The 26,357-nt window shown below is 38.8% G+C and overlaps 6 protein-coding genes across 12 annotated transcripts; 2 read left to right on the top strand and 4 right to left on the bottom strand.

The window, feature by feature from the left end:
- LOC149009246 (uncharacterized protein At5g64816) lies at positions 1 to 1,617 on the bottom strand. 2 transcript variants are annotated; one of them, XM_089163316.1, is made up of 2 exons: positions 1,532 to 1,617; positions 1 to 1,359 (listed from the first exon to the last, which is right to left on the bottom strand). In XM_089163316.1, the coding sequence occupies exon 2, from the start codon at positions 1,253 to 1,255 to the stop codon at positions 878 to 880; it is 378 nt and encodes a 125-aa protein (XP_089019442.1). In that variant the 5' UTR covers positions 1,256 to 1,359; positions 1,532 to 1,617; the 3' UTR covers positions 1 to 877. The 2 variants fall into 2 exon arrangements, with proteins under 2 accessions (XP_089019442.1, XP_089019441.1); XM_089163315.1 differs by having other exon boundaries at positions 1 to 1,350.
- Positions 1,618 to 2,636: 1,019 nt separating this feature from the next.
- LOC149009245 (Tetratricopeptide repeat (TPR)-like superfamily protein) lies at positions 2,637 to 5,343 on the bottom strand. The gene has a single exon (XM_089162302.1). It carries the CDS (start codon positions 5,329 to 5,331, stop codon positions 3,607 to 3,609), a length of 1,725 nt encoding a protein of 574 aa, XP_089018428.1. The 5' UTR covers positions 5,332 to 5,343; the 3' UTR covers positions 2,637 to 3,606.
- A 1,273-nt stretch (positions 5,344 to 6,616) lies between these two features.
- On the top strand, positions 6,617 to 8,651 carry LOC149009244 (uncharacterized). Its single transcript, XM_089160988.1, has 3 exons — positions 6,617 to 7,237; positions 8,086 to 8,148; positions 8,343 to 8,651. The coding sequence occupies exons 1-3, from the start codon at positions 6,644 to 6,646 to the stop codon at positions 8,649 to 8,651; spliced, it is 966 nt and encodes a 321-aa protein (XP_089017114.1). The 5' UTR covers positions 6,617 to 6,643.
- Positions 8,652 to 9,254: 603 nt separating this feature from the next.
- Positions 9,255 to 14,074, bottom strand: CPB (Subunits of heterodimeric actin filament capping protein Capz superfamily). The gene is made up of 8 exons (XM_089163742.1): positions 13,783 to 14,074; positions 12,880 to 12,950; positions 12,559 to 12,672; positions 12,207 to 12,289; positions 12,054 to 12,127; positions 11,836 to 11,961; positions 10,342 to 10,437; positions 9,255 to 10,180 (listed from the first exon to the last, which is right to left on the bottom strand). Exons 1-8 carry the CDS (start codon positions 13,909 to 13,911, stop codon positions 10,097 to 10,099), a joined length of 777 nt encoding a protein of 258 aa, XP_089019868.1. The 5' UTR covers positions 13,912 to 14,074; the 3' UTR covers positions 9,255 to 10,096.
- Positions 14,075 to 14,998: 924 nt separating this feature from the next.
- On the top strand, positions 14,999 to 16,679 carry LOC149009242 (MA3 DOMAIN-CONTAINING TRANSLATION REGULATORY FACTOR 3-like). Of its 6 annotated transcripts, none has more exons than XM_089163453.1 (5): positions 14,999 to 15,059; positions 15,501 to 15,609; positions 15,700 to 15,903; positions 15,989 to 16,083; positions 16,252 to 16,679. In XM_089163453.1, exons 3-5 carry the CDS (start codon positions 15,705 to 15,707, stop codon positions 16,333 to 16,335), a joined length of 378 nt encoding a protein of 125 aa, XP_089019579.1. In that variant the 5' UTR covers positions 14,999 to 15,059; positions 15,501 to 15,609; positions 15,700 to 15,704; the 3' UTR covers positions 16,336 to 16,679. The 6 variants fall into 6 exon arrangements, with proteins under 6 accessions (XP_089019579.1, XP_089019582.1, XP_089019580.1 ...); XM_089163456.1 differs by having other exon boundaries at positions 15,043 to 15,059; positions 15,511 to 15,609; XM_089163454.1 differs by lacking the exon at positions 14,999 to 15,059 and adding an exon at positions 15,073 to 15,144.
- A 1,139-nt stretch (positions 16,680 to 17,818) lies between these two features.
- On the bottom strand, positions 17,819 to 24,547 carry LOC149009241 (Ras-related small GTP-binding family protein). The gene is made up of 7 exons (XM_089163163.1): positions 23,814 to 24,547; positions 22,360 to 22,451; positions 22,123 to 22,264; positions 20,893 to 21,197; positions 19,468 to 19,521; positions 19,248 to 19,378; positions 17,819 to 18,824 (listed from the first exon to the last, which is right to left on the bottom strand). Exons 1-7 carry the CDS (start codon positions 23,902 to 23,904, stop codon positions 18,632 to 18,634), a joined length of 1,008 nt encoding a protein of 335 aa, XP_089019289.1. The 5' UTR covers positions 23,905 to 24,547; the 3' UTR covers positions 17,819 to 18,631.
- Between the last annotated feature and the right edge of the window lie 1,810 nt (positions 24,548 to 26,357).

Genomic DNA, 26,357 nt, shown 5'->3' with positions numbered 1-26,357 from the left:
CATTGACAGATGATTTTTTCTGTGTTGATAGCAGTATTTACAGAGCTCAGGTATCATCAGAACTCAATCAATCCTTTGGATTTAATCGGAAACCTGAAGGGTTCTTGTTAGCAGTTCAGCTCCCTCAACCCAAAACTTTTATTCTATACACCAAACACAGTTCGGTATCCTGATAAGCTCAACCAACCCAAATTCTGGGCAGATTGGCTGGTACATAGTAGAATCGACACACCATTAAAAACTCCTGGTCTTTCTACAGTAATAGAATGCTTCTTGATAACCCCCAAGTTTATTGAACCAAAGAGTACTAAAAAAATACAAAAGAGAGTAAGTTTATTGAACCAAAAGCACTTAGAAATCACAAATATGAAAATTTTCGATGATTTTGACAGATTTCAAGCTACCAAACAACTTCTGATCATCAATCCCAATCCAATTTCTGATCGGCCATGCTACATTAGGGTTTGCACGATGGAAGATCTTAACAAGTAGCCTACACCTATCTTTAGAACAAAGACTTTATAAAGAGTATGAATTAAAATGATCTTGGGATTTCTCTGCAATGAAACCATCTCATCTCGTCTTGATCCAAAAAAAGCACCAATGAAGCAGAGGGAGATTCCAATAATTAAGACCATGATCCGAGCTAATAAACTACTGCACCTATGACCTTTTTTCCGCATGGATGATTTGCGCAGTGTCTAAGTATCAACAAAATTCTTGATGCTTGCATTTTGTTTCAGATGCAAAAGAAATGGAAGCCCATTTTGCAGATTTAACAACAGGGGAAAGAAGGGGGAAAAAAACCCAGCTGTGAACTGAAGCCAGTAACGATACCAAATGACCTACATCGACAGTAAAGAGCAAAGAAACGTTCCTAAGAAGAATAGGAAGAAAGCTTGAGGCATTCGCTCTGGCATTTGCGAAGGCAAACGTCATTCCAGTTGGGAACTTGATGTTGATTAACACAGACGGTGCGAGCACAGGCATCACTGCAAGCATCGATCTGTGACACACCACAGACGGTAACGCAGGTATCAGGACTCGTGTCCTTAGAGAATCCTCCGACCTTCTTCAGCATTCTCTTCGAAGTACAAACTCTCTCGCAGACGAATATTTCATCGGAAGTCTTCTCCCTTCCGCGACCACTCTTCATTCTCTCCTCTTCCGCATGCCTTCTCTTCATCCTTATAGCTTGCCCAGCAATAACAGCCGGAACTGCTGCTCCCAAAAGGGACCACCATATATCCACCATTGTTGTCGATCCTCGAAGCTTTCCTTCTCCTATATATCACCACTTAAAATGGCAACATCGATTCCTAACGAGATCGAAAAACCCTAAAAAACCATCTGCAAAAACTGATAGGAAGTCATTAATTCACTGATACACTAGGAGCAAAGCCCCAAAACCCTCTACATCTCAAAACCAAACTAATCAGCAGAAATTAGGGTTTATTGCTGAGCAAAAGAAAACAAAAAGAAAACAAAAAGGATATCGATGATCGAACTTAATCGAAGAAACAAGACTTACCTGATAGAGAGTATTTGTCGATCCTGAGGTTTAGCCGAAGATCGCAAAACGGGACTTCAAGAATTAAGGTCAAATCAAGTAATGGCGTTAGTTTATTTGTATACTCTGGTAGGGACTAGGGAGCTTGTATGTATTTCAATTTTCACCAGGGCCCAAAAAAAACAAAAAGTATTACCCCAAAAAAAAAAAAAAAAAAAAAAAGGGCTCGGACGTACTCTGTATGACCAGTCTCAACCATGGATGAGGCCAAGGAAAAGGATCAAGTTGCGACCCACCAATTCTCAGTTGGGTCTTAAGCTCGGCCTTTGGCCTTCGGCCTTCACGAGGCCCCGGCCCCGGCCCGGATCCGGCAAAGAAAATTTGAAATGCAATCCTTATTGGAAAAAAAAAATCCTCTGTTGTCTATGCCTCTTTACTGTGCACAGAAGTGCACTTTTATACCAATAAAAGGTTGTGATAAATGTTTGATTTTAATTTTTTTTTTAAAAAAATACTCGATAACCTTTTAGTTTTTTTGTTTTCTCAGTCACTTATTTGGCATATAAGTGCACTGCTTACACAATAGAGGATGTTTTCCCTTCTTGATCCATGTCTAAATGCTAACAATGTGTATGTGAAACTCTCAGTGGATTTCATGTTCGCTACACCCATACTATGTGGTTGAAAACTGCAATGGAAGCATAGCGACAGTCTGAATTATCTCTCTATCCGATGCTCCCTTGGCGCTTAATCAACACACATTGTTTAAACCCATGTCTAAATATGACAAAATAATTCGAATGTCAGACCCTAGGGGTCACCTCCCCCCATCAAAGGGAGCATTCACGTTTTTTCATCACAAATATTGTGTGGGGGCACTAGGGGTTCACCTCTCCGTCAAAGGGAGTATTGACGCTCCTTTACCACAAATATTGTATATGGCCCATCCCACCTCTAAACTATTTTATCATATTCAAACGTGAACTCCACCGAATATATGGTGAAAAATGGTCAATGCTCCCTCGACGGAAAGGTGATCCGGACTCAATACAGTCCTCTACCTTGACAGGTTGGGATCTAAACTCCTTTTTTTTTACCCGATAAGCGATTTGGACACTAATTTCCACTCTTTTCATTAGCAAATCACAAATTCTTTATTTAGAGTTTCTCATGAGTGCCGAAATAAATCTCAAAAGCACCAAACAGATTTTCATGGAGCAGGTACTGGAGTAGTGAAATCCACAAATCCATTATTGGTCAAGGGCTAACAATTCCTGTCCACTAGAAGTGCTAAAATCTGGAGCTTATTCAATTTGGCATAGTAGCCACAAGGGGAAGAAACTCTCTCCGCAATGCTTTAAAGTCAAGGATCACATTGTAAAGAACAAATGTTTTAGCTAGACATTTGACAGGTGAATCTGTTCGTAGAACCTCTCTCTTTTGATCAAAGAGAGAATGCAGCTCCATAATTGATTTAGCTCCACACAGCTATAGCAAGTATATTCTTGGTATAGTACCATCCTGCATCAAATTGGAGCTATTCGGTTAGGCTGTGGCCAAAAAATTTCCTGCTTTGTCTCATTTCTTAGGTGCCTGGAATTGCTCAAGGGTGCTACTCCTTTATGAAGCTCTCATCATCCTATCAGCATCAATTAGAAAGTAGCTTTACATTCCCCTGTTTTTTCAGGAAGAGAGCAGCTGTATATTCCCATCTCTTTAGACTTGGATCCTTTCCACTGCTACAGTTGTCACAGTCTCACAGATGGCTTTCTTTGACTGTTCATTTGACAAATAGAACAAGTCCCTGATTTATATCCAATCATGGAACTGCAAACTGTGCAACCAACTTTGATGTTTTTGTTTTCCATGTCCCCATATGCCCTTCCTTGCTCAAAGCCTCTAGCAAGGAGTCTTGACCACAAAGAGGATAAATCAATTGAAACTGTCTGTATAACCTCAAAATATCTGATTCATCCAATTCATATTGTAAAGGAATATGCATGTTCTTGAAGAATCCAGTCTCACCAATGGCTACTCCCACCTGGTGCCAGAGATATATTTATGTGTATATGCAAAAATAGGTATGAAAACAATATCTACCAATAATCTCCACAGGAACAAAGCCCGTTTCTGAAATGGTGAAATCGAACTCGATCCCTCACTACAATATCACAATCATAAATCTTAGAAATTAGCTTGATTACAACATGACAATCCCCACATATTCTAAGATTCTTATTCACATGAATTGGTGTTCCACCATCCATGCTAATCAAGCCAAAAGCCACGGCCAACTTCTCACTATGGTAAGATAAGGCATTCTCTTTCTCTTCTTCTCCAATATCATGCAACACAAAACTAGTCTCAGGCATGTAGCCGTACGCCTTAATCTTAAAATGGATCTCATCCAACTTCCTATAGATCTCCCGCCAATCCAAATGACTCTGATCACCATTAACAAACTTATGTACCACACCTCCCACTTCTATAAAGCTGAAGCCAGGTACCTTTTTGACCTCTCTATTCCTCATTGCCTCCCTGACCTTCCCCACATCATCCCATCTCTGATGTGCAGCATAAACATTTGATAACAGCACAAAATCACCATCAGTATTCGACCCCATCTCAACAAGAGCTTGAGATGCTAGCTCTGCCATTTCAACATTCCCATAAGTCTTGGAAGCCCCAAGTAAGGTTTGCCAGAGGACCACATCTGGGACCATGGGCATGGATCTTATGATTTGATAAGCTTCTTCCAGCTGCCCTCCTCTACCAAGGAGGTCTACCAGGGTGCCATAGTGTTTAATGTTAGGTGTCAATCCAGACTCCAGCATAGTGTTAAACAACCTACGCCCATCTGCAACCAGCCCAGCATGGTTGCATGCACAAAGTGCAGCAAGGTATGTGACTGCATCGGGCTTCACTTGCGTGTGCTGCATCTGCATGAACAACTCAAGAGCATGATACCCACGGCCATGTATTGCAAGTGCCATGATTATGGTATTCCATGACACAAGACTCCTAGCACAGGACATTGCATTAAAAACATCACATGCCTTGTCAATACACCCACATTTGGCATACATATCGATGATTGCATTGCAAACCTGCACATTGATGTCGAGCTGCTCATCTCGCACAAAGGCATGGATAGTCTCGCCCTCTCTAGAGGCACCTAATTGCGCACAAGCTGAAAGTGCACCAAGAACAGTAACCTCATTCGGTCTCAACCCCTCTCCCTTCATCTGACGGAATAGATCCAAAGCATCACTCGGTCGATTCCCTTGCGCCATGCCAGAGATCAGCGCATTCCATGTAGCGATATCTCTTATACACATTTCATCGAACAAGTTCCGTGCATTATCTAAGTCACCCGACTTGGCATATACATCTAGTAGAGTCGTCACTAACAAGACGTCTGCTTGGAAACCGAAGCGAACAAGCTGAGAGTGAATCTGCTTGGCTTCTAAAAGGGCTAATAATCGTGCACAGGCTTTAAGGGCAAATGAACATGTAAGAGCATCTGGTTTACGTGGTCTGCGACACATAGCTTGATAACATGTGAGAGAATTCCTGGGTTCGTTGCTCTGTGCAAGACCTCTAATAATGGCATTCCAGTCATTGGTCACCGGATTATCGACTCGCCGGAAAATCTCGCGTGCGTAGTCGAGATTACCGGCGACGGAGATGGCGCAGATTTCCAGAAGCTTTGTTCGAGAGGGGCAAATTTGGAAAATTCCAGTTGTTATGAGGTGTGCTTGGACTTGCTTGATGTGAATAAGCGCTGTACATTTCTGTAGCAGCAGGTCCAAATAGGCCATCGATAGCAGAAGCTTCAGGTCCCCAGCGAAGAGACCAACTATATATGTGAGAGACGATGGCATTTCCGTCTTTTCCACGTCAGATCATCGATATATTATCGATTCTAGCTATTAAAGTTCTCATTGGACGGTTCAGATTTGATGGTGTAGCATAAGTGGCGGAGCGCGAATCTACTCCGAACTTCGTACTTTCGCGAAGCCTATAAAAGGTTTATCTGAGGTTCTCACTTCTTGTGTCACTCTGTAGTCTGTATTTCATTCAAAACCAGATTCAAGAACGAAGGGGCGCAGAGCTAAACAAAGCTCTGTTGCTTCACGGTTAAGGAACTGAAACAGTAGATGCAGCGATCGCGATTTCCGAACCAAGAAGCTTCGGTCAATCAATCACCTCTGAACAACGACTCAGAGGTTTGGCTGCAGATTTGTTGTGTAATTTGCCTTTAATCTTCTGTTGCAGTGGTTTCGACGGATTCTTTGGAAAAAACCTTCTCCGGTTGCTTTGTTTTCTCTTAAAAATTGTTTGATCTGATTATCTTCCGTAGTTTCTTAGTAGAGTTCAAAAGATCCTATCGTTTCTCTGATTGATTTCTTTTCCATTGTCTTTGTTGATTCTTTCCTATCTTTGATTTTTCTCGACTTTCTTTCTCCATTTCGTTTTTTTGCATATCTTCAAGATCAAGAGATTCTGTTCTTTCTTGATATCTGTTTGATTTACCGTCCGTGTTGTTCTGGTCTCTGGCCTTCTTTCGCTACGAGATATCATCGGATTGGATTCCTACATCTTCTTCTCTTCATAATCAATTAATTTTATGTCTATTGCAGAAGGAGAGATATTCGTGACTCAGTTACCATACACCGAACGGAAACCTCACACCTCTTTCTCTCTTTCTTTTCTTGTGTAAAATCTCACTCTCTGCTTTTTCAGGTTTCTGTTTTAGAAGATCTGTGTGGAGTGTGTAAGTTGAGGCTTGAGAGCTGTCCCTGTGTCTAATTCCTAGGATAACCTCTTTCAGTGTGAATATTGAGTATTTAACATCAGAAACCAAGGGGTTATCAGGTCATTTCAAGGGGTTAACCTGTGGTGATGTGGTCACACTACCTGACACTGGTGGCAGTAGGAAACATGAAGTCACTTGTTTTTCTTCTGTTAAGTGATGATGGTGGAATTCGAATAAAGTTTTCCGTTTTCAAAAAACCGCCAAGAAATGACGAGTTTCGAAATTTAATTATCATTTTATTACTATTAAATTGGCTATTTGCGTTTACCATTTTAGGGACAGAAGAATCGTGAAACTGTACATGAAAGGTAAAGATGGAAGGATTTTACACGAACAATTACTCGAAGGTAATAGGGAACGGTAGTGTTTCCTCGATCAATCAACAGAAAGATCACCAATTACTTCTGAACAGAGCTCGCTATGGCTTAACATCGTTTGCAAGCTCACCATTTGATTCTCGAACTCCCGATCCACTCGAGATGGACTCTGCACTGATGCATTACCCCCTTGCGGCAGCGGCTGCTGCCGTTCAAACTCCTGTCGACGCGTTCTCAACTCCTATCATTGATTCTAGCAAGTTTCATGACTTTCATCCTCTACTAATGCAAAAGTACCACCATGGCTCCAACTTCTCCTCTTATAGTTCTCCGCTGTCTCCTCGTCCTCTGTCAATGATCGACAACCTTGAAACGCCGCCATCTAGGTCGCCGCCCTTGTTCGCTACACCGGTTAAAGTCGAAGAGGACGTACTTGTAATGGATGGGATTCTTGTTGGATCGGTACCGGGAGGACGTTCAAGGTCGAGTTCAGATTCCGGCACCTTGTCTCCTGGAAACAGCCTCTATAAGACGGAGATTTGCCGGTCATGGGAGGACACGGGGAGTTGTCGCTACGGCACCAAATGCCAGGTGAGTGGTCGTCCTAAAGTCTCATCATCTCTGCAAGTAAGTTTGGTTGCCTCATCTCTTCTCTTTCACGTAAATTACAATGCTTCTCTTTGCTTCCTTGGTTGCAAATATATACAAGCAGATGGTATTCGTCTGAATCAGCTGCAATTCTGAAATCAGGAAACGAAACAAAGCCCACCCACCATCCCCGGCGGGGTCCTTTCGCCTTTTACTTCGAAAATGGAACAACAAACCCCCGCCACAACTACTTTCTAGTATGGAATTAAAGAAAATCATTCTCCCCCATTTTCTTCCTGTTTTAGGCAAGAAAGAGCGCTAATATGGCGAAGGATTTAGGAGAAGCGATTTACAACCGCGTATATCTGCAAAAGCTGGTCTGGTCTTCAGCGCATTTTGGTGTGCCTTGGGTTTCTTGGTATATCTGCAATCTAAGGGATTTGACTTTTGATTTTACAAAATTTATTTTATTTTGATCATCCAGAAGCCAAGACAGTTTGAGGATTCGGATATGTTGACGTTGAATTCTTTTACGTATTATAGGAAGTCGTAGTCATGGTCGAATTACGACTTCCTTATTTTCGTTTTTCCATTAGTATACGCGCGTAGTTATAAATTGTTTCAGGGGTACAGTTGCGTGGCAGTTTGAAAGCATGGAAGATTACTAGATTTTTTATTTTATTTTTCCTTGAAGGTAAACAAGACTGCTAGAATTTGATGTTGATCCTTTTGAGTCTTCGACCCCAATAAAAGAAAGAAGAAAATTCCTTTTTCGAGTTGCATAATCTTTGAGCAAAGCCGTCGTTTAGTAGTTCTTTCTCCTGTTGCTAATGGCGATATTTGTTTTGCAGTTCGCCCATGGAAAAGAGGAACTGCGTCCCGGCCGCTATATTAACAAGAACAGCAAATCCGAAGTAAGCGGGGTGTTTTATAACAAACTTTTTCACCACATTCATTGATGCATCCATAATCTGATTATGTTACACACCGATTTCCCCTGAGTTTAGTTCGTTTTTCATATAAGAATTAGGGAACAAATACTTCAAAATAATGGGAACTCTTGTTATGTTGTTGTTCTCTAAGTCTATTTTCCATTGACCAAGTACAGGTGTGCAAATCCTCGAGCTCAGGAACTAGCACTCATTCAGCCAAAAGCCGCCTCCGTCATATCACTGCGTTGGTAGCGTCTGCAACTCCCCCTCCGGGGATGAAGAAATCAACGACGAAATTCAAACTGGAGGAATGCTCTGCCGCACTAGACTGGTTTCCAGAGGATGATGGCATCGAGATGCGACTCCCCTGTTCCAGTAAGGAGCCTGCAACCAGGGAAACAGTTGACTCTAACATCCGTAATGTTCTGTACGGGCCTTCTCTGCGGAGAAGACTGCCTGTTTTTGCCGAATTATGCCCTGAATAGAGATCTTTAGCTTACCATTGATGATTTCCATTTTGTAGGTTCAGCCATTAGATTAATCCATGTGGAGAATATAGTAAGTACAACTTACACTTGTCAGCGGCTGCTGATTTTTGAAACTATTAGCAATCCACAACTCATTCTTTTTTTGACACTGGCTGAAGAATACTCTACACACTTCAAGACGAGAAATAAAAGTAGTTCTCTGCTTGTTTGTCTCTTAATTCTGTTGCTTACACCATCCAGCTCTGTGAGTCTGATTAGTAATTTGCTACCTAACTTGTCCGCGACGGCCAACGGCAAGAATAAACAGTTTTCAAATAAAATGGAGTTGATTACGGGAATCTAATCGGTCCTATTTAAGGTCAGGTACAACATTTAAGTTAGTTATAGATAGATAACATTTCTCACCGCTCAAGGCTATATTAGATCCAGCCCAGTTCTTCTAATTTCTTTTATCTGACAAAGATTATATTTTTTTTTATCATTCTTATCGTCTCAGATTTGTTTTTCTGCAGCAGCGCTTGATTTCTTATGAGACTATTAAGTCATTAATAATTTCCAGTGGACGGCTTTATGCCTCACTGATTTATGCTTCCAAGGGGTTCTGCATCAACTGGGTCGGCTTCAATTCTTTATCATTTATTTCTTTGTTTTCCCCCCCTGCTCTGCTGATCTCTATTTCACACTTACTTGAGATAGAGAATAGTTTACCTTGCCAATGAGTTTTTGCTACTTCGGTTGTCTGGGTTTACCATCCCCACTTCTACTTAACTTATTTTTTTGAAGATCTTCCAACTCTTTTGTTCGCTGGATTTTATGTGAATTAATAGTGTACGAGCATCTCCGATATGGGAATTTCTTCAACTTCATGGGCTTATAAATGCTGGTAAAAGTGTTGCCGTTAGGTAGTGAAGGGGGAGATCGGATCTGGCCTGAGAGTTTTAGTCTGCTTGATCTGTTTCATCCTTACCCATTAATTGTACACAATAAAAAGTGAAAGCTATAATGAAAGAGAGAAATTGGAATGTCTGGGTACTATTGGGGTTATTAACTATCTAACAAAACCGTGTTACCCAATTTTTTTATATTTTTCCAACAAAGCCCTATCTGCACAAAGGAGACTATTTTTTGACTATCTGCAATTAACTTTTTGGGGGTATGGTTCCTAAGTTATAATGTCCTGAAACCTGTTGCCCGTCCTCAATCCACACACCATCCATGATATCGTTAGAGCAGGATAGATATAACCGACAGAAAGATTAACCAGGAGAGGATACCTTTTAACATCTAGAAGAACGTAGAGAAACAGAGAGATTCACCATATCAAGTGCAATAGCAAACTGAGGGTAAGCGACATTCATAATCAAAATACCCTGCAGTAACGTGCACAGCATTGATTAAATGAAAAGCAACAGCTTATATACTATCTTTTCATGGTACGTGCATCAGCTCTCAAGCATCCTCAATTGCACCACTTCAGCAGGTGGTCGGAGAGTGCAGATCATCTCCCTTGTCTTCCCAAAATAGACCTGTTATTCACAGACTCGTACATTCAGAACATTTACCCCCACAAATTGATACCCAAATGACATTGGAAGAATTTAGCTCAAGTCGATCAACCACAAGAATTAAGGAGCCAGGCTTTGGAAAATTAAAAGATAAACAAAGAAAAGCATAAGCAGCAGTTTACCTGATCCAATGAGTATCTTAGTTTACTCTCCATTTCTTCGATCATCCTTCCCATGTTACAAAGGTGACCATCTTCAAGAGGAAAGTCCATATTCATCTGCAAAAGAAAGAACCGTCTGTAAAAGATAAAACCACATCAAAAGAGAATCCCGAGAACAGTGCAGCCCATGCACACCAGGTTCACTAACAAAATCAATTCTAATCAGCATGTCCATTTTCAATGTATTAACTAATCCATGACTCCTTTTGAAATTTAGTAATGATCCTGGAAGGAGGTCTGGGACAAAAAATCAAGGCCTTGGACCTAATAATACATACGTAAAATAGGGTGTTAACAATGTATTTGAATGTAGTTCATCCTTGGATAGAAATAAAATCTGGCATGGTAGATCCCATCAGGAATAATGTCATGAAAGAAAATGAGAATTTTGAGATAATTTCAGATAATAACTGGTCAACGTGTGTGTGTCTGACTGTAATTCTCAGAGAGAGAGAGAGAGAGAGAGAGAGAGAGAGAGAGAGAGAGAGGTTCTGAAGTACACAATGCTACAAATTTCAATAAAACTTCAAAGAACTGAGGGGAAAAAAAAGAAGGGGGGGGGGTTCAGTAGCTTCCAGTCTGCTGGTGCCCAGGGAAGCTATTTCTTAGCAAAACTAACCAGAAGGTGGTTAATGAATCTTGACCCCCAAAAAAAGGGTACTGAATTGTCTTAGGCCACCAATCTGAATTGAACACAGGATTGGTATTGCAGTATGAAGTGAAGACTTCTTAACAGGAGAAATTTTGGGGGAAAAGAAAAAGATATATAAAATACCACCTCTTGTGCAGCAACCTTTTACCACGAAAATTATAACTGCTCTCTTGGGCATTCAAACATGCAAGAGGAAATGACAAAAACCATACAACAGGAGAATGCTTCTATTTCAGAATAAAATCAATACACACGAAAGATTAAAATACCACCCTTTGGGGCCCCCCTTTTCCCCCGAAATTTTTTACTGCTCTCTTGAGCATTCAAACATGCAAGAGGAAATGACAAAAACCATACAACAGGTGAATGCTTCTATTTCAGAATAAAATCAATACACAGGACCAACCCACATTCTACAACAGGTGAATGCTTCTATTTCAGAATTAAATTAATACATAGGACCAACCCACATTCAACTCCGGAAAACTTCAATCCCCCCCCCCCCAAAAAAAAAAAAAACAAAGGTTGTGTGTCGAAAGGATAGTAGGACTTCCAAACCCAATTGTAGGAGTTTATCCATTTGGCATTTATACACTTTAAAATTTGTTATTATATATAGTGATCTTCAATTTACCAATAAAGGTATGAGCCGAGAGGTCCTTGGGAGTGGGGGTGAAAAAACAAAAGGATACTGAACTTATGCCAGGAAGCACCTACATGTAATGTTTTGCAGCACAAAAGAATCGAGAAAACTGATACATAAAAAATTGAAGTCCTTCTAAGCCACAATGAAAAGGACAAACCTGTCTCCTAATTGAACCTGATAAATTAAATGTGCCCGAGCCCGATGTCTCTACATGTGTGGTCAATGACAGCATAACGGTACTGGTCAAGCAGTAATGAGCTGTTCCTTCTTCCTCTGGCCCCACCTAATATGGAAAGTAAAAATTGCATAATGATGGCTAAGAATGGAGGAAAATTTGCAAAGACACATCTTAGATTTCTAGAAAACTCTACTAACCTCAATTACATGGATAGCATCCCAGGAACCTTCTTGCAAATAACCCCTTCGACCATGCCCTGTTTTTGAGCCATCTTCACCCCCAAGAAAACGAATCATCACAAGGCTTTCAAGGTGAAGTTGTTTGGTAGCAGGATCAATAGAAAAACTTACCTTTTTTTATTAAAAAACATGCAACAAAACCTCCATTATCACCTTCCATGGCATATACTGATGAAATGCCGCCTTCATAATACCTACCAGGTTAATGGCAAAGACAAATTGCTATTACTTCTTCGGAAACATATACACACACAAAGAATAAATAAATAAAAAAGGAAGAAGATGAAGCAAGCTTTAATATTCTAGAAGCAGGCATTGTCACTCAGCAGGTGAGTAGAAAACATGTAAATGGAACTCATAACTATTGAGTTTTTGGAGATTAAAAAAGGGAAAGATTTGAATATTATTTTCCAAAAATAAAAAATATGAACAAAGTAAAGACGAGGCAAGTAAAGGACCTCACTGGTCACGATAAATGGAGAAGACATCATTTGCCTCGATTTCAAGTTTCCTCAACTCACGAGACGGGTAGAGTCCATCATCAAGGGGTGGATGATATTTATTTGACCAAGGTGATCTACAAAGAAAAAGAGAAACTTTAACAAATAAGCAACAAATGAAATAATTTAGTAATAAAAAGAAAAGGGCTCCATTAATTTTGGTATAGAACATTATGTCTAACGGCCACAATTAATTTACAAGAAATTGCAATGGAATGACGGCAATAATGTAACATACGACATCAGCAAACATTTTTGCATTAGGTTATTAGTTGACCATTTACCTATAGGAATCACCATCCCTGTTGTATTCGCATAATAAGAACTCCTTTCCACAATCCACATCACATAACACCTGTTCTCTTGGTCCAAAAAGAAAAATCAGATCTTTCCAACTTCAACAAAGACATAGAGAACATACTTTCCCTTTGCAGAATGAAATTGATATTTAATTTGCACACGATTTTTCTGATGCGTAAATCTGCTATGCTGTTAGGGCAAGAGAGATCACACGGGATCATCAACCGATCATACTACGTGTTGAGAAATATCAAATGGCAATATATAATTAGAAAAAGAAAGGGAAGGTTATCCATGGAACTAGGAAGCAAATTCAGATCATAAAACCAAAGGACCTCACCGTAAAGCAAGAAAATGAGGCTCAATACACTATTCACGCCTAAAACTATTCATCCGATCATCAAGAACTTTTTGCAGTCTAAAAGGAAGAAAACACACTTAAGTACTAAATTAATACTACTTTTGAACCACAAAGTCACCGGCCCCCCGAGAGACAGAAAAGGGGAGTTGAAAAAAAGGGAAATCACGATGGATCACTCAAACGCTGAGAGGGAGAAAATCGAAAATCAAAATTTGAACAAAAAAAAAATGCAATTCTAAGAGGCCAGGTTTCAAGATTCAAATTCATGCTAGAAGACTATCGAAATAAACATATATAGCAAGGAATACCGCCAAAACGGGGGAAATAAAGGAAAGTCTACACGAAATGTAGTGAATAAAACACCGGAAAGCAAGGAAACTGACTACAATTTTCGTTGTAGCTTTTCGAAACACAGGGAAAAACAGAAGATAAAACCCCCCATCGAAATTGCAGAAAAGTTAAGAATTCAGTGTAAACAAAAAACCTAATGAAGAGATAGACTTTCCATAGAAATGGTGGAACAAACCTGGAGTGGCTGATCAATCTGAGAGAGTAGATCAGAAGAATGGTCAGGCAACAGACTTAGAAGAGCTGAGAGAGCCGTTTCTGATTGCTTTGGATGGATCCTTCGCATCAGACCCATCGCCGCCTCCATTTCTATCAAACCCTAAAGAGACAGCCAAACCAGAGAAGAAGAGAAAGAAATGAGGCGGCGTCGAGGCCGCACCGTCGAACAGAGAGAGAGAGAGATCAGAGACACAAGCGCGCCGCGCGCGGTGCCAGCGTTGTTTGATCCGAGTTTCCCTCGCGGGAAGCGCTTTTAGTATACACGGAAAGTTTTACTACCCGACATCGCAACACATATTAATAAAATGAGTATCCAGTAATCAACAGTGATCGAAGACAGATGGCTAGAAGGATCTTAACCGTCCAATTCCACGTAAACTGTGTTTATATTGTAATTGCAGGAATGATGACATAACATGAGAAGCACATGCTACGTATCATGACATGTATGCAGTACTAATTGTTGATTATTGAAGAAACGAAAAGCAAAAGATATGTTTGATTTGCATTTAACCGAAGGTGTGGTCCATGATTGGTAACCAACCCAACACGGTTTGGTTGGGTTGGTTGAAGTCGAGTAATTTCATTTTGGAGTGAAGGCCAAGTTTTCAGTTGGTCCATGAGACCCATTGGTCCATTGGGCTTCTAGCGGACCCCATGGGGCATGGGGAAACCTCCTTCTTATAAATTTTTTTTTTTTTCACGTAACGTTAGCTTTGACACCAAATGTTAAGTACTTGACTAGTATGTCAAAAACTTTGAAATAAAACTATTTTAATCAAACCCACTAGACACATAACACTCTCAAATAACAATGCAGGAAAGACAAAGACATTTGTCTTGTATATACGAAAAACCCGGGTTAGCATCTACATGTATGTTTGTACCGATACAAGTATATATATACGGCTAATATTATACAGAATTAAGTGTACAGACAACCGTACTGTAGGGATACAGTTGCTTGACTAACGGTTTTCCAGGATTTTCAGTTTTGAAATGTCAGAGAAAAGCCCGGAAATTGCTTGGGTGCTGCGTAATTAATGCACAACATCTGAAACTAACGGTCCAGATCTTCACAGAACATGAATTGCCTAGCATGAAGTCGAGCCCGGAAAGCCCTATAAGTTTCACCCTCAGTCCCTCTCTCTTCTTTTTTTCCTAACTTCCTGATTCGTCCTCATTTATGTTCGTTTATACTTCACTTCTCACCTAAATTTGCTTCCATACCACACGGTACGTACACCTTAACTATCCTTAAGCTCTGCAAGTCTTCCTTTTTATAGCAAAAGACACCATGAATTCTCACCATTCGATCTGGGTATTTTCTTTCTTGTGAATCAATTTCTGCTGAAGGGTAGCATTTCTTGAAACTCTGATAGCCATTAGCAGGCTTTTAGTTTATCATTTTCATCCTTCGTTTTTGAATATGGATCTAAAATTACTCTTGCCTTTCATCATAAATCATTTTAGGCAGAATATAACTTGGATCAGTGTACTGTTTCTTAATGACTAACTGAAATTGAATTACTTTTACAATTGGGTCATCGACCTTTTGTAGTTTTAGATTTATGGTTATAGAAATTTGAGATTATTTATTTGTATATCTGCACCTTCTTTTCTCTTCCTCTGTTTCTCTCTGTGTATCTTATTGAAGAATTTCTATATTTCTCCAAGTTTTTTGAAGGCATCTAAAAACAGTTCGTTCCGAGGATTGAAACATCCTTCTTGTGCCGTATGGGTGATAAGGATCGTTGATTCAGAAGCGAACTTAAAAGCTGAACATGTAGGATTGGATTGCTTCATTTTCACTGAAGAATGCCATTCAAATATAGTCTTTTGGAACCAGTAAGCTCATGTTGATGTTCATTTTCAGTTATTATGGAGTTAAACAATGGATTTCCACAAGAGGAGCAAAGGAAAATGATCCAATCTGATTCCAAGGTAATGGATCATTTACCTGCCACAAAGCCTCCGAGGTCTCCGAGAATTCATCAAGGACAGCATAGCCCTGGGAATGGAAGTCCAGTTAAACATGACAGGCATTCACATTCTGGAAGAGATGGGCGTCCTAAAAAAGGTTTGCAACTGGATTTGATTTTATCTGAAAGCTTGAGCATTTGATCTCCATTCAGTAGCAAAGACCATAAATTTTTTCTTTCCAGGTGGTTCCGGTGGAAAAGGAACATGGGGTGGATTACTTGATGTAGATGAAGTTTATCCACCAGATCCAAATGATCCAAATTATGATAGCACCGAGGTATCTGGTCAGCATTTGAAACCCTATCTGTTATTTTCTCTTCATCTGCCTTCTTGAGGTTCTTGTGTGTGTAATTGTCTGTTCGATCTATTTGCGCAAGAACATCTTACTCAGGCCTACAAAACCCATTTCTTTTTCAGTTATACATGAGTGAATATTTGGTTGCAGGAAACCAAACAATTAAACAGAGACAAATCAACAAGAAGTAAGGAGGACTACAAAGAGAAGAATGCAGTAAGACCCAAGGAATAATTTGACAATGATGATTGTTAACGATTGGGGGAATGCCCTCATCGTGTTGTGAGTTGATCTTAAGAGTTAGAGTTGTTCTGTTCTTTCATCTTTCCCCATTAGATTGTAATTTGATGTTGGGAGTTTTAGTGGGTTTTCTACAGAGTACTTGCTAGATTATAAATAAATGTGAGCACCATGAGAGTAGAGTAGTAGCCTGAATCTATCATGGTTCAGCACCTCCTCTCCCACTGTATTTGGGTCTCATCTATGAATTCTCCTCTCTTCCTCAGATTCTGGTTGGTTTGCTTTCACTTTGGTTTTGTTACAATGTTGTGGTGTCAACTGCAAATGAATTAAGAAAATTTTACATACAAATTATAATTACTGTTTTGTTAAGAAGATCGTCTCACCATGACCAGGATAGCTTAGGGACGGCATTAATTTTAGACGATAACTCAGGGGTGGTTGCTAAAAGTTTCCTTAGCATAAAATGGGCACAATGCTTTGGCTAAATTAAATCTTATGAGCCATGAATTGCACGAAAAGGGGATGTTGCTAGGCTAGTCCCTCTGATTTGGTGGTGCCTATGCTGCCCAGTGTTGGATGAACGTTGTATGAATTCTATTAATCCAGCCATTAAAAACTTGGTTGAATTCGTTTCAAAGAAAAACCGATCTTTTCACTTAAGTTGGTTATATGTGCATATGGTCTTCTAAGCAGCTGAGTTTAATGGAATCCATATAGCGTCCATCCAATATTGGGCACCATAGGCACCACCATGTTGGATGATCTTGCCTGGGTAGTGCATCAGTGCATCTGACGTGGTTGTGCCTTTGGTACCCACTGTTGGATGCACATCACATGAATTCAATTAAATCTCGACCATTCGAAAGATGGCTCGTTTTTTTTAAAGAAAAACTTTTTTTTATTGGTATTTGAGCAACCCCATTGCCACTTCAACATCAATACGACACCTACTAAAGTCCCACATCATTCTGAGGAATAAGTTCTCCAGAGTAAGTGAGACCCCTGTACTTTTTTGGCCCCAAGGACCCCTGTATTTCAGACTATCAAAAGCCTGGTTCTTTTAACTTGTGATGCTTCAATCCATCCCATTTTGCATTTTAATCAAATGAAGGGATCTCGGGCTTATTCAAAATTTCTGATTACAGGACTCATTTGTCAAGCCAAAATCGAAAATCTCGACATGGACTGTGGTACAGATACCATTGGTAGCAATTCTTTTCTAGGAAGCTCCAGAATGGGTCAAGAGAGATGACTTCATTGGTTGGGACATACCAACATGGATTCTTGCTTGTGTTGTTATACATGGGTCAAATGTTGTTTTGGTTTTTTTCCTTTTTCCTAGTAACAAAGACTACTTTATCAAAGCGGCAAAGCCTAGGAAATGAAAGAAGGATCCCACAACCAAGGAGTGAAAAAGGGTCAAACAGTCATGCTCCCTATAGACTGGACCTTCCGAGCTAAGGGGTCAGCAACAGCATTTATCTCTCTAAAAATACAAGAAAACGAACCGAACGAAAAAGCTGATTTTAGATGCATTATATATCCCTAACAATTGAAACGATACATATGACCGAGACGGTATATCACAGAAAAGGTTATAAACTAGTTAACGTTTAACTTTGTCGGCACCCAACAAAGGCAATGGATGAACCATGACATGTCTCCCAGTTCCAGTGGAAAAGTTCAAAGGGGAGCAGATCTCTTCGCCAGCAGGATTTGAGTTCATTGGGGGTATTGTGGAACAATACACTAACAGATGAATTAGGTTTCAGAGGATAAATGGTGCCCTTTGGGTGAAGAGTAGAAAACACACACACACAAGCAAAATTTCAGTCAAATTTTCTATCCCATCTTTTCCCCTCCTGTTAACAACACTGAAACTCTTCAAAAGCATATTTCAGTCTTCCGGCCTGGAGGGTTCAATCGTTGCCTGCTGAGAAATTTTTATAAGGTCCAACTGGAGTCAGGTACTATTTATATCTTTGATTTGCTGAAGAATTTGAAAAAAAGTTTTTTCACAAGAAAAAAGAACAAAGACTTTTCACTGAGTTTGATATTTGAATAAATCAATCATTATACATTCAACCAAACACCCCCCTGCACCCCCAACCCAATGGAACAGTCCAAACAATTAACAAACAGATGGGGCAAGTTACAAGAATAAGGCAGAATAGAAGAATTGAACCTGCACAATATATTCATATCCGTTTTCTTTTGATGTTGACAGATAAGCTTTCACTTGAATCTTGAATTTCAGAAAAACATCCTTCGGAGGAACATAAAGAAATCAGACATTGATATCCATTCGCTTGGATCTCGTGTTGCCAACTTCGGGGGATTCATTAAGCATAAATCTTGGGAGGCTGTAATTCTCAGCCACAGACACCGGCTGTTGAGGATTAAGTGTGGGAGGTGGCTTGAGATTGCGTTGAGCCGGAAGGGGAGGCTGCGCATTGTATTTGTATGGGTCCCCGCTCAAACTGCGGTCAATGGCAATGACATGTAATTTTGACTAAGCCAATGGAAACCTCAATTCAAAATTCACATTCAACCAAGTTTCAGGAAAGAACAAATGATAAGTGCAACTGCAGTTTTCAATAGCAGTTGGACAAATTAGGCATGAACCCTATGGCATAATAGTGTCAATGATTCCAGTGGCCACATTTTCTCACAAGAAGCAAAAATATAACCAAATAGACATTAGGAAGCAATTTACACAAAAGAATTTGAGGGAAGAAAGAAGATATGTTACAGAAGTTTAAAATAATAATAACAAGAATCATCATTTTTTTTTTTCTTTTTCGGGATGAATAAAACCAGTATTAGTAGACACTTTTTCCAGAATAAGGAAAATGCAATTAGAAAGACAAATAATAAGAAAAGGTCCAAGTTGTAGAGTAGACCTCATATTCTGGTTGAAGTGATCATCATCACTTGAAATCTCTCCTGAACGGTGGTAGGGTCTCTGAACTGGCATAGTAGACCATGGACTTGATGCAGGAAGATCATCTGAGAAATATCTTCTCCTAATCAACTGAAATGATTGATCCATTTAGTGTTTAGCCTTGGAGGATCACTCAACAGGCACAATTAAGACAATTAAAGGCAAGGTCAAGCAAGTACCATACGGAAAAACTTCATTATTGCTTCCTTATCATACCTTCCTTCTTTGGCAGCCTATTGATGTAAAACAGAAATTAGCAGTCATATACTACCAACTCAAATAATAATTTCAAAAATAAGTGAAAAAACCAGTTCCTCATATACAGAAAAACCCGATTTGGAATGCCGCATGGTCTATCCATTTGCAATTGAAAATCTGGTCTATCCATTTGCAATTGAAAAGAGATTTAGAGTTCCATCAGAATTAATCATGTAGTAGTTCTACCTCAGACGAAGCATCAACCTTACATTCAGTATCGTTCTCTAAATAGAGAATGCTATTTAAGGACCTTGACATTAACCCATGGGATTTATGTAATGAGCCTATAGCTTAGAACTCACTAACAAGGAAAGAGAATATATTGACTCATATCCTCTTCTTAGGAAATCTTCTTCAAGGCCTAGAAACACATATGTTCGCCAGTTGATTCTCTCTTATTGAATTGATCCATTGCAAGAAATCTGTCCAAGGACCAAGCTTTAAACATCCACCAAATCCATGTCATCTATCAAACAACAAGGTTTGAAGTATTCTTGTGTAGCATATCAATGATATTGAACAGAAAGAAATGCATGAAAATGGTCAATACGCATGGACACAAGCTTTTAGACACAAATATATACATGTTAAGCAATATAGAACCACCCAACCACTTTACGTCTCTATCATCCATAACACAAAACTGGAGAGTAATGCATATGTAGACAGACAAGTACAACAAATTGAAATTGTTAAAAAAGATAAGTTTTCTCACATATGGCCTCATCCTATAGCCATGAACATTGTCAGGGTAGTTCAACCACCTGACTGGATTTATAGCACGATTTGAAGACTAAAAATCAAGTTTTTTTTTTCCCAGAAAACAGAAGAAACAAACAACAACCTCAGCCTTATCCCAACTAAAAGGGGTTAGCTAAATGGATCCAAACAGAACAAAGTGGGTAAAACCAGAATAAGGGAAAGAAAAGGAAAATGACAGACATAAGAAGGGTAACCAATTAAAAAGTGAGAAATCAGAATCACGTTTATGAACATATATAACCATGGGTTTTCAACACCTCCAGATTTTCTTTTTCTGATAAACAATGAGTCTCAATAATATAATAGCACAACCATAATCATGCAAAAAGAATGGCCCTCCACTAAACACCACCAACCCCAGGAATTGATGAGAACCCAAACATAGGAGGTCCACATCATGGTTATTGGATATGGACCAATATACAATGTAATTGAAGTGCAACTTCCATTTCACTGACTCATAAACTAGGAAGCCAGTCTATGACTTCAATGAAACTGAGGAATCTGATTCATCATCAATACAAAGAAGCACTTAAACGCCATAAGGGCAGTAAGATTTGAAAACATTTAATTAATCAACTCACAGCTAAAAGGCCCCCAGTGCCAGGAAAGCTCTCTGTCAGAGGAAGATCTTCACTTGATGGAAGAAGGCCCTGCTTCTCAACCCACTGGCGAGCAACATCAACAAGATTGCCACTGCTTACTCTATTTCTTTCCTTTCCAGCAATATCTGTTTTGTTACCAACAACAATGTATGGAACAGGAAGGCCACCAGGCCCACCAGATCCTAGAGGGGCAGAGAATGTCCCAGTTGCGGCAATATCTGCTGCCCACTTCTGCAAGCTAGTTTTTGTCCTTCTTTGAGAGAGATCATATACAAAAATAACACCTGGAGAAATCAAGCAAAACAGGAGTACATATAAATCAACAGACCAGTAAATGATCAAAACTGGACCAACTTAGAAACAGGATTAAATAGAAAATAAGTACTCAAGTAGGGAGGCAACAGCAGAACAATCCTTCCCTTGCCTGTCATTACAAGTACTAGCTTTTTTTAACTTTTTTTGGTTTGTATTTTTTGAGAGTGCATGTGTGTTTTAGGGGTGGGGAGTGGGTAAATCTAATTAGCCAATAGCCACCATTAAATGGCTCCAACCAGGAAGATCCTATTATATCCAGAAACCATACCTAGCACCCATAACCTTCAAGAGAGTCCACCATATTTCAATTTGTCATCTAAAGCAGCACATCAGTATCTAACTAACCTGGTTGGGACACGATACTCAAATCAAGGCCCAAGAAATGTACTCCATCCATCCAGCAGAAAACACCTCTTATATAGTCGAACAAGGAATTTGACTTTCTGTCTAAATTAAGTATTATAAAAAATAAAAACAACATGTCATCTAAAGCAGCACATCAGTATCTAACTAACCTGGTTGGGACAGGATATCTCAAATCAAGCCCCAAGGAATGTACTCCTTCCTTTGTGCTACCAAAAAGTGAAAAATGTACTCCATCCATCCAGCAGGAAACACATCTTATATACTTGAACAAGGAATTTGACTTTCTGTCTAAATTAAGTATTATAAAACAAAATGTGCAATTAACCATATGGTCTTATTTAAACAGATCAAAGGTGTCATCATTCTATGGTAGGCCAATTATTCTTTCCTTAATATGTACTAAGGTTTCAATTAACTACGGAAATAAGATCAAAGAAACCATTCAGCAATCATGCTATATTCATTGGATAATCCATCAGCAAACAAGATTAAAATAGCAACTTCAAAATCACTGAGAACAGTCTTCACCATTGATTTGTGAATAGAAAAGCGAGCGGCAGTCTTTGTATCGCTCATGTCCCGACACATCCCAAAGTTCAACAAAGAAATCCCTCTCTGCATCACCCTTAATGCTATTAGAAGAACTGCTTGGACTTCCATAAGGGGTATGCTGGATAAAAGAAGAGTTGAGAGTCTTAGTTGTATTTCTTAGTAAGGCCTTAACTCCTAAAAGCCTTAGACAAGATAACTGATATTAGTAATCACCTTCACCCCAACTGAACATCCAATTGTTTGAGAAGGGCGACTGATGGAAGAACCTTTTAAGATAAGATGGACAAGTGAAGTTTTTCCCACACCTGCCAGAAGATTGAAGATGAAAATCAATTCAACATTTCTAATGCTAAACAAATGAGGCAGATAACAAATCAGTACAAAAGCCACAATAAATAAGAATCAGAAATTTAGTTAAGATTTCCATCACTTTAAAGAAAAAACCAGACAAGGTGGGAAGAAAGAGAAAGTCATCCTCAGAAGGTACTGTATGTTTAGAATAAAGATACATGCAGTGATATAGGGATTTTGTGGATGGGAATTGCAGAAATAAGACCCCAAATGAGTCCCATGATATAGTTCTAAGGGATCCTCTTTCCCCGAGGTTGGCTAGGAAAATCAAAACAACCATCCATTCAATTCTTGAAGATGCAATCCTTAAGTGCCATAGAGAAACAATCAGAATTTTGTCAAAGTGCAACCTGAAAGGAACTCTCCAACAAAATAGGGTGGTTACTTGAACTAATAATCAATCTCTTCAAATATAATCGACGACAATTGCTCCAGGCAAGACTACTAAGGAAACTTCTCAGATGATATGGCTTCCGAACAAACCAAAAAGTGGCAACAATTAAGCATCCCTATTGCTCCTTCCCTAAGGTGAGCAAAGTATCAACTCCATAGAAGCTCTGAAATAACAGCTAGGACCGAAAAAATGTGTACCAAATTTTCAAATTAGCAACTTCAAATAGATAGAATTAGCCACCACAGTGACTCCTACTTGTTCAATTGATACACACATCAGCATGAATTTAAAGATTAGCACATAGCTTCTAGTTAAATTCTCCAATAAACCACTCAACGTGTTGACCATTCAAGCAACAACCCAGATGAAAGCATGTGGAGCCTCCAAACCGTGAGGGAAACAAACCTGAATCTGGTTTCAGTAGGAAAAGCCTAAGCAGAATCTATAGAAAAAAGCTAAAATTATTCTAGTACGATGGGTTTTGCTTATTTATGGTATGTTTCATCCCAATTGCTTCTGTCATGCTTTGTTAAATGTACCAACTGCACTTTTAATTATCATAGTTACACCAGTTTTGTAGTTTAGTCTCTTGTTCTGATGAATTTCCATCAACCTGAGGGGGAAAAAAGGTTTACTGGTTTTATTCACCAAAATCCATCTAAACGTAATACCCTGAAAAATACTAATGTCAGAATCATACTCAGACCACAGGTAAACAAACTAATATAGAAAGTCTAAGCATCATGTAGACCCCAATAGCAAAATTCCATTAACCGGATCTCACCATATTAATGCAATCACCAAAAGGAAAAAAAAAACAGAGAAAAAAAGACACTTCTAACAATAATTCTAACTTCATCACAAATGAAGAAAGTGTAGGAAAACGAAAAGAATAACTAGAACCGAAGTCTTAAAAGCACACCTGAATCTCCAACGATAAGCACTCGAACTTGCCCACAAAGATGGCCTCCATTCGGTTCCTTATTTTCCTTTTCACGTTCCCTCCAAAACATATTTTCGAGGAATGAACTTAACCAAACTCCCCTCTCCCAGTGAGAGCTAAAATAGAACAGCAGAAGTTCTTTATCGAGATTTTACAAATTAAGTACCTTCAAACATACGCAAACTCCTTGAGGAACACCGGATTATCAAGATTTGTAACCTAAACCCTAGTCTGCCATCCATATCAAGAGAAACCCAGGCCAAGATCCAATCTAATACTGAAGCAGAAAATTATATTACACATTGCATCCCGTGAAAGTTGAAAATTTCTTCAGGAGATACTAAATTTCTTGAACCATGCAGCCAAACTCGAGATCCGTAAAGAAATAGCAGAGGATCTTCACTTTGCAGATCTTGAATTTCCCGTCCAAAATGCCAACTGCTACTTAGGTTTCCCGGCAAATTTTGAAATCGATACGATTAAATGTAAATCTCTACAAAATGAATCATCGATGAAGTTCTTGCCTATAAACCCTGTTTATCTGTGAAATTAGACGCAGAACAGAAGCTAAAAAAATTGACACCGACGAAGTGAGAGTTGAAAACTTGAAATGAAGAACTGGAGGTCGTGGAGATAAAAAAAAATAATGAAGTAAATCGTGATGTTCTTCGATAGTTGGATCTGATTCCTGGGAAGGAAGACGAGTCGGCTCGTTCGCCACGAAACGGTATTAGAATAAGGAACCAAAATGTGGGAATTAAGCAATATTTTTTTTTTTTTTTGCTAGGTAATGTTAGAAACGGAAGCCGGTGGACCACAGGTGTCAATTTATAGCCCGAACCATTAAAACTGAATCGCACTGGCCAGTTATAGTCCGAACCGGTCCAAATCGAACCTTAATGGACCGTAATTGGTTTGAGAGTTGTGGAGCCCGCACCAATCCAAAACCGAACCGCAACCCGTTATAACCGGTTTTATAATTTTACATTAAACAGTATTTAAATCATTATATTACCATTAGATAGTTGGAATAGATAATCAAAAAAAATAAGCATGAATTCAAAGATCAAATAGTCATTTAACTACTTTATATCTAGGTTCTTGATTTTTATAGAATTGGTGGGTTTTTTTTTAATGAAAATTGACCAATAGCTACTTTGCTTTTAATATAATTTTTGCTTTTGTTGTAGGATGCTCAATTGGTTCTTTTTATTCTTTTTATTATAAACCATAAACCGTTAGTCAATCTAAATTTGAATCGTTAGCACAAACCGTTAGTTAGCCTGAACCCAAACCACACAAAACCAAAACCGGTCCCGAAACCGTTATTTTGCTAATGGGTCGTGTTTGGACTAGGTGTTTTTCAGCCTCAAACCGCACCGTTGACACCCCTACCGATGGTGATTGGCAGAAAAGCACACACTGCCCATTATGATAAACAAACAAGGTCTAAAGTATCCCACGATACTAGTCAATACGTATCTATATTTGACACAATCGATACGATACATCTCGATACGTCTCTCTATTAAATTGTACTAAAATATATTTGTCAGAACGATACAATACTCGATATGGGACGATACATCTCTTAAAATCACATGACCGATATGATACTCGATATCAATACTTTAAACCTTGGAAATGAATGGCCAAAGGGGATTTAAACTTTGAGATATAAGAACTATCAAGCCACTAGGGAGTGAGCTTGAGACTACTAAACCACTACCTCTGGTGGTGAACTACACGATTAAAACTTTCCGTGTTAAATAATCAACACACGGGTCAAAGGTTATGTCATTGTATTGTTTTATGATATAAGATTTTATCTCAAGTCTTTACCAATAAGACTTTTTTTTTTTCTTGTTGTAGAAAAATCCAGTATTGAAGCTCCAAAGAAACGGATACACAAAGCCCACAACTAATAAGTGGATGTTGGCCAAATAATCATGCACACTAATGACTTAGCCCTCTTTACTAGGTGATCAGCTAAAAAGTTTATCTCTATAGAAATATAAAAGAAGGCGGTCACTCGTCAATGTTAATATGCGACTTAAAAATAATATCAAAACAATCGTAGGATTGCTCGGTTAATAAGACTAACACCTGCTAGTAGGGAAAAAGGTCGAATGTTCGATTCTCCTAATGGTATATTATATAATCTTTAATGTAATACTTCCATCCTTAATATACAAAAAAATCATCAATTTCAAAAAAAAAATATATATATATATATATCAAAACTATAAATATTTTTGAAAAAAAAACTGTAAATGGTTTTGTTCAGTTTATTAAATTGGATCAACCTTGGTTTTCCTCCATAATATAAAAAGCCATAAATCCTCAAAAAATAATCTCTAACTATTGAATGTTATTGGAAATGGGAAACAGAAAAAAGAAATGATTAGACAGACAAGTAACTCAAAATCAAACATGACCATAACAAGAAAAAAACTCAAAACCAACAAGTAACTCAAAATCAAAAATGACCATAACAAGAAAAAAACTCAAAACCAAACAAAT

Source organism: Hakea prostrata, chromosome 7 (assembly GCF_041222555.1).
Source record: "Hakea prostrata isolate BN-2017 chromosome 7, UWA_Hpros_2, whole genome shotgun sequence".
In the NCBI taxonomy this organism is placed as follows: domain Eukaryota; kingdom Viridiplantae; phylum Streptophyta; class Magnoliopsida; order Proteales; family Proteaceae; genus Hakea; species Hakea prostrata.
The sequence above is the reverse complement of the archived record's forward strand: the minus strand, read 5'-3'. Positions and strand labels throughout refer to the sequence as shown.

What these genes read in the sequence shown, in the direction of transcription:
- LOC149009246 (XM_089163316.1), bottom strand. Translation starts at nt 1,255, where the DNA reads ATGGTGGATATATGGTGGTCCCTTTTGGGAGCAGCAGTTCCGGCTGTT.
- LOC149009245 (XM_089162302.1), bottom strand. Translation starts at nt 5,331, where the DNA reads ATGGCCTATTTGGACCTGCTGCTACAGAAATGTACAGCGCTTATTCAC.
- LOC149009244 (XM_089160988.1), top strand. Translation starts at nt 6,644, where the DNA reads ATGGAAGGATTTTACACGAACAATTACTCGAAGGTAATAGGGAACGGT. An exon ending in GCTACGGCACCAAATGCCAG is followed by an intron (nt 7,238 to 8,085) that starts GTGAGTGGTCGT and finishes TTTGTTTTGCAG; the next exon opens with TTCGCCCATGGAAAAGAGGA. An exon ending in ACAAGAACAGCAAATCCGAA is followed by an intron (nt 8,149 to 8,342) that starts GTAAGCGGGGTG and finishes GACCAAGTACAG; the next exon opens with GTGTGCAAATCCTCGAGCTC.
- CPB (XM_089163742.1), bottom strand. Translation starts at nt 13,911, where the DNA reads ATGGAGGCGGCGATGGGTCTGATGCGAAGGATCCATCCAAAGCAATCA. An exon ending in TTCTCCATTTATCGTGACCA is followed by an intron (nt 12,290 to 12,558) that starts GTGAGGTCCTTT and finishes TTAACCTGGTAG; the next exon opens with GTATTATGAAGGCGGCATTT. An exon ending in ATGCTATCCATGTAATTGAG is followed by an intron (nt 11,962 to 12,053) that starts GTTAGTAGAGTT and finishes TTTCCATATTAG; the next exon opens with GTGGGGCCAGAGGAAGAAGG.
- LOC149009242 (XM_089163453.1), top strand. Translation starts at nt 15,705, where the DNA reads ATGGAGTTAAACAATGGATTTCCACAAGAGGAGCAAAGGAAAATGATC. An exon ending in AGATGGGCGTCCTAAAAAAG is followed by an intron (nt 15,904 to 15,988) that starts GTTTGCAACTGG and finishes TTTTCTTTCCAG; the next exon opens with GTGGTTCCGGTGGAAAAGGA. An exon ending in CAAATTATGATAGCACCGAG is followed by an intron (nt 16,084 to 16,251) that starts GTATCTGGTCAG and finishes ATTTGGTTGCAG; the next exon opens with GAAACCAAACAATTAAACAG.
- LOC149009241 (XM_089163163.1), bottom strand. Translation starts at nt 23,904, where the DNA reads ATGTTTTGGAGGGAACGTGAAAAGGAAAATAAGGAACCGAATGGAGGC. An exon ending in GCTTATCGTTGGAGATTCAG is followed by an intron (nt 22,452 to 23,813) that starts GTGTGCTTTTAA and finishes ATCTTCTGGCAG; the next exon opens with GTGTGGGAAAAACTTCACTT. An exon ending in GCACTGGGGGCCTTTTAGCT is followed by an intron (nt 19,522 to 20,892) that starts GTGAGTTGATTA and finishes TTACATCAATAG; the next exon opens with GCTGCCAAAGAAGGAAGGTA.